This window comes from Hippocampus comes, unplaced genomic scaffold (genome assembly GCF_001891065.2).
Source record: "Hippocampus comes isolate QL1 unplaced genomic scaffold, H_comes_QL1_v1.1 scaffold214, whole genome shotgun sequence".
Classification (NCBI taxonomy): domain Eukaryota; kingdom Metazoa; phylum Chordata; class Actinopteri; order Syngnathiformes; family Syngnathidae; genus Hippocampus; species Hippocampus comes.
In genome coordinates, this window is record NW_017804875.1 from 200,467 (window position 1) to 206,466 (window position 6,000).

Below are 6,000 nucleotides of genomic sequence, written 5' to 3' on the forward strand. Positions count from 1 at the left end.
TCTCTCAATCTTCCCTTTTCTCGCACCCTTCTCTTTCTTGCCTAACGGCCCCACGTCCCCTCCAGGCTCGAATGGAGCTGCGACGTCTAAAACAAGAAGTGCGGAATAAACATGCTGTGACAGTAATTTGGGCATACTGGCAGGGAACAAAGGTATTTCCACCCAGACGTAGTGTGTAGCTGTCCCGGCTGTTTTGTCATCCTTGTTCACCGAATGCCATTCGTGACTTGAGCGGCAGGCCTGTTCCTTCGTCTTATTAACACTCAACCGGGTCGTTTTTGTTTTTCGCCGGCCTTTAGTTTGTCATGTTGTGTAAGGTTGCTGTGAATGTCTGTTGCTGCCACCTCACGAAAGGGAAACCCCATTTTCTAATGATGAATTCGGGAAGACTATGGTGATGTATATGCTGCTGGTTTGGAAAAAAATAAAAATAATAATTTGTGTCAGGGATGCTTCGGTGTACAAAAAGTCATCTTCCTCAAAAGTTAAATAATATTGAGGTACTGTGTACTACCACACGTAGTATTAGGCAGAATAAAACCCAGCGTAAGTGCATCTAAGACATGTCTGCCATCTAGTGGTGATTAGTGATATTGCAGCTTAGTTGACTGCTGCATAGTTGTCGTACGGCACCCACAGACTTGTGGATATGGATTTTTTTTTTTTCAATATTAGAAAATGTACATGAGTTTTAAAGGTTTCAAGAAAAAAAAACCAAGATCTTATCAGCATTTACGTTATGAGTTTTCCTATCTGCCGCGGTTGCTTTATCAACAAGACTCATATTTCAAGGTCTCCAAACCATCTGATAAGATCAAATCCGACTTATCAACGATGCTGTTCAATCATATTTTCTGAGGTCTTTGTTCTACGGCCGGATAAGTTTATCATCCCCCCCCCCCCGGTTCCAAAAGTCACGAAGCCGATTGCCGAATTGCCCTGTCCTTTTACTGAACCGAACTTCCTCCGCCACGACCGCCGTTTCCTCATAGGCGCGGAGGGAGTTGCGTCAACTGAAGGAGGAGGCGAGGAATAAACGCGCCGTGTCGGTCATTTGGGCCGGCTGGCAGGGCACCAAGGTATTTGGGAAGCCTGTTGCATTGACTTGGAGTGACTTTGTGACTGGCCGCCTCCATCCTCACCCCACAAAAAAAAAAAAAGCCATCTTCATATCCATCAGTCTGCCAAGCCTGCTCCACCTCCATTCTTTATTTTTATTTTTTTTAAACTAATCCAACCAAGCCCACGTCTCCGCTAGCGATGTCACATTTAATGGCTATGAAAAGTCTGCACACCCCTGTTCAAATGCCAAGTTTTTGCGGAAAAAATACACGATTCCAAAACTCATCCTTTAAAATGTTTTGCAACATGAAGATGAAGAAAACGGAAGATTATTGTCACATGTACTAAACAGCCGCCGGCACTTCCCAGAAACAATCTTGCTGCGAAGCCTCTTGGCAGGCTTCCCGAACAAATTGCGCTCTTGTCTTTATTGATGATTTCAAGTGAGTTTTGAGCGGTGCCATATTTTCTCCACTTTGACTGTCTTCGACGTTCCGAGGTAGATTTGATGCCTTGGAAATGCTTGAAAATGGGTGGCAGCTCTTTGCTTCCTCCCAGTTTGAAAGGAGTTGGTTAATTCCGAAGCCCGTTACATCCCCTGTTGTAAGCAGAGGGTGTGCCCACATGTGCAAGCACATCTCAGCTGTTTTTTAACTTTGGCTCTCGGGCAGTTGCGTAGGTTAGAGGTCACACACAAAAAAAAAAGGAGTTTGGAAGTTTTGGACTTGGTCTAATCACCAAAAATTGGCATTTGAATTCGGACGCTGTCGACTTTTTATCGCCACTGGAACTCATGTTTTGTGTTTTCAGCACAAATCCCCTTCGTCCACTCAACTCTGCATGCCACGCATCCGCATGACAATGTTTTTTTTTTTTTTTGGGGGGGGGGTAGCCAATGCCTACTTTCTCTCTGCATTGCTGTGCCGTCGTCCTTTTTCTCCACAGGACCAATTTGGAGGCCTTACAGTGACATTTTTCTGTCGGCATTTTGACAAAAGCGCTTGATGATCACTCCATGACAAAACTTGAACATCCCTTTCCTTTGCAGAAACTCCTCAAAAAGTAATTGTTTGACTGTCAGCGTCATAAAATTGTTGTTTCTGAGGGTGAAGCAGTCGGCCACACGGGCTTTGCGCGTGTGTGTGTGTGTGTGTGTGTGTGTGTGCAGTGTTGGATGCAGTGTTTGATGTTTGCTCACCTCAAGCAACATGGCGGTGCCTTTTTTTTTTTTTTCCTTCCCTGCTCAACTCCTTTCGCTTGGTTTTGTTCTCCCCTTGTTTTGTGTCCTCGCCCGCCTCTTGAACAGGCTCGCAGGGAGCTGAGAAGACTGAAGGAAGAGGCCCGACGTAAGCATGCTGTCGCTGTGATTTGGGCCTGCTGGCAGGGACTAAAGGTACCTGGCAGCCCTCAGGCCAAGCCATCACCGAGCCTACCAACTACTAACCAAAACCCCCATTCCGCCATTGGCCCCTCACGTCTCCGTCAAGCGTGTGTGTCCGCATTCCAGAAGCCAGTCTCTGCCCTCGCGCAGATGTTTTTTTTTTTACGCAATGCCGTTCTTCCCCTGAACGCAATGTCAAAATATGCAGTGGTGCCCTTGGGACACAAGTGACCTGAGCAGCCTTTGGTCCTTTTTTTTTTTGAACACAACTCACTTCACAACAAACTTCAAGTTCACAGTTGATGTTTACTGTCAAACTAAACATCAAACAAAGGGAATTCCACATTGTGGTTTTCAAACGACCGCAAAGCCTCGCCTTTCGGCCTGCTAGCTTAATGCTAGTGCTAATACTTAATGGGAAATGACGGTCTGATCAATGTGGCAGTAACCTGAACACTTTAAGCAACAAAGACACATGAATTGTGAAACAACACATGGTTGAGTTGGGATGTCCCAATTGTCCGTATTATCGACTGACAACCGTAGTTTTCCATTCTGTTATGATTGTATAATGTCAGCTACTCAAATATATTTATTAGACCTCACACCAGCGCCCCATCATGTGGCCTTGTTTGTTGTTGGGGTTTTCCCCTCAATATTTCAATCCCAAGCCACATTCCTTTGCAGTCCTTGAGGCAGTTTCGGGACGAGTTCTCCTCCAACATTGAGCTGTGCCACTCATACAGCCCTCATGAAAGCACGCAAGAACGGCTTTCTCCTCTTTTACCGGGTCACTTCGCCCCAATCCAAAGAAAAACATCTCCGCTGTACCCTGGGGGTTGGTTGCTATGCGAATAGCTTTTGCAAAATTTTTGGTACACTTATTATTTTTTTTTTTTCCCCCGCCCTCGAGATGCCAGAATTTCACAAAGCTTACAGGAGAACTTTTCGACTCACGGGGCTGCGGCTGTCTTCTATTGCTGTCTTTCCTCCATTCAACTAACCCCATGTCAAGCGACATTGTTTTGTATTTAACCTGTCCTTTGTGTTCCTGTATGTGTGTGTGTGCTTGTGTGTGTGTGTGTGTGTGACATTCCGCATGTTGCCTAAAAGCATCCATGTGGACATTGTTGCCGTGTTAATCTTTCATCATCCTAATTGTTCACCTCGCCCGTCGCGATCCACTTTGCACCTGTTCACAAGCACTTTCCACTATTAAGGTCGGCATGAAGGTCGTTTGCCGTGAACGTCATCATTAACTGTTCCGTTTTCATTTGATGTCATTGCAGCAGTTTGACGTTCATTCCTTCGCTCCCACCCATCCGTTAACTGAAAAAGCGGCAGCTTGTGATCATCTTGTTTTTTTGTCTGCCTTTTCTCTTTGATAGGTCCGAAGGGAATACAGGAAATTTTTCAGGGCAAACGCAGGGAAAAAGATTTATAACTTCACCATCCAGAGAATCGTAAGTGTCGTTTCGCATTCAACGGCGATGGCGTTACCGCATGTTGATGTGCAGTTTAGCTGACAATTTAGGTTCCTCTTGTAGATGCAGAAATACTTCCTGGGTCTGAGGAAGACCTTGCCTTCCATGTCCCCCATTGACAAGAGCTGGCCCGCCCGGCCCTACCGCTTCCTGGATGCGGCTCACACAGAGCTGCGCACAATCTTCCACCTTTGGAGGGTGGGTCACGTTCCCTTGATATTCCGCATTCTTCCCATGTCGGGGTCACGTGACCCCGTGTTGATCCAGCCCGTCATAGTGGAGCCCGCGAGTCACCGCCGAAGTGTATTTCGAATTTCCTAGCGTATGCGCCTGTAGGAATAAAGCGAAGCGTGCAGAGTCTCTGTTGGTGAAATGCGTGAGTGCAGTCAATGTAAGAGGATGGAGAGATTTGAAGAGCGAAAGAGAGCTCAGCCAGGAGAAGAACTCATCGAGGTCCCCGTCGTGTACACGCACTGAATGTGAATCCCTCCTGTCAACGTCCCTGGCGTCCCCCCCACCCCTTTTTTTTTTAACACTCAGTGCAAGAAATACAGAAGCCAGTTCACCGAGGAGAAGAAGGCCGTGTATGAAGAGAAGCTGGAGGCAAGTGAGCTCTTCAAGGATAAAAAGTCCCTCTACCCAAGCAGGTAGGGAAAATGAATTCACCGGTGCGCCTTGGCTCCTCCCGTCGATTGGCGACAAGTCATCACCCTCAAGTCCCCCCACGTGGCTTTTGTCTCAGCGTGAGCCAGCCCTTCAAAGGAGACTACCTGGAGATCAGCAAGAACCCCAAGTATCACAAGCTCAATAGTTGCGTGGAGGAAAAGGTTCTGCTGGCCGACGTGGTCAACAAGATCAACAGGGCCAATGGCAAAGTAAGAAATATCCCGCCGCGGTGGATTTTTGTGCCGGGGAAAATTTCCGCCCGAGGCCTTCTTGTGAATGCTTTGGTGCATCCCAACATTTTGCCTGATGATTTCCCACTCCCTCCCTCCCTCACATTTCTTGTCGTCCTTTGCCAAATTCGATTCGAATGCAGCGTAACGGCGTTTGCGTGTTGCCTCCAGGGCGCGAGTCGCATTCTGCTGCTGACGAAGAAGAACGTGCTGCTGGCCGACCAGAAGACGGGCCAAGTGAAGGCCAGCGTCGCCCTGCCCGATCTCGCCAGCGTGTCGGTCAGCACGCAGAACGACGGCTTCTTTGCGCTCAAGCTCAGAGAGGTGAGAGGCCCGCCAGACGCACGACGCAAAAACTTTTTGCTGACGTACGCTTATTCACTTGCTTACGATCTCGTGCAAAAGTCATACAACTGACAGCATGTGGGTTAAAAAAAAAAAAACAAAAACAAAAGTACCCTCAATGGAAAGTCCAAAACGCGAAGTAGGAATTTGGTGGCAAGATGTCCGACGGCGTCGCTTGACGGTGATTTCGCCGCAGGGTTCGGCCTCGGCCGTCAAAGGAGACTTTTTACTCAGCAGCGAGCACTTGATCGAGACCATCACCAAACTCCATCACATCGGCTCCACCGCCTCAGACGACGGCGTGCGGCTCAACATCGACATCACCGATGAGTAAGTCTGGTCCGTTTCATTCAACACGTTGCGAACGGACAAAGTGCAACTGTCAAATGTTCTGCCTGCAATTATTGGAGACCACAAAATTCATTATTTTATTCCATGTGTATTTTCTTCGTTAAGCGGATGATTAATTCGTTCAACAGCATTTTAGTCTGCCAATTATCCAAATTGACATCTGGCTAATAAAAAAAATTATGATTAAAAAAAAAAAAAAATCCCAATCTGTCGGGCCTAAATCTGAATACTCGAGAGACGAGAAGAGCAAGTGAAGCTGGGCGCCTGTATGGCGTTTTGGACCAGCGTATCCTTTCATCGTCCCGGATGACCTTTTCTGACCCCGCGCGATCGTTGTGTCCTCCCAGGTTTCTGGTCCAGTTCAAGCAGGACAAAGTGTGCGTCAAGTTCATCCAGGGAGCCCCCAAGAACGGCAACGGCGCGTCCTGCAAGCGCAAAAACAACCGCTTGCTGGAGGTGTCGGTCCCCGCCACAGCATAGA

The 6,000-nt window shown here is 47.6% G+C and overlaps 1 protein-coding gene across 1 annotated transcript in view; it reads left to right on the forward strand.

The window, feature by feature from the left end:
• The window catches only part of myo1b (myosin IB), a 37,948-nt gene extending 31,949 nt beyond the window's left edge, over positions 1-5,999 (forward strand). The window contains exons 22-31 of the mRNA XM_019880410.1: positions 66-152; positions 993-1,079; positions 2,369-2,455; positions 3,832-3,906; positions 3,991-4,125; positions 4,468-4,574; positions 4,670-4,802; positions 4,995-5,147; positions 5,365-5,498; positions 5,867-5,999. Of these exons, the coding sequence (XP_019735969.1) occupies positions 66-152; positions 993-1,079; positions 2,369-2,455; positions 3,832-3,906; positions 3,991-4,125; positions 4,468-4,574; positions 4,670-4,802; positions 4,995-5,147; positions 5,365-5,498; positions 5,867-5,999 (1,131 nt within the window). The remainder of the gene's footprint in view (positions 1-65; positions 153-992; positions 1,080-2,368; positions 2,456-3,831; positions 3,907-3,990; positions 4,126-4,467; positions 4,575-4,669; positions 4,803-4,994; positions 5,148-5,364; positions 5,499-5,866) is intronic.
• Position 6,000: the final 1 nt, after the last annotated feature.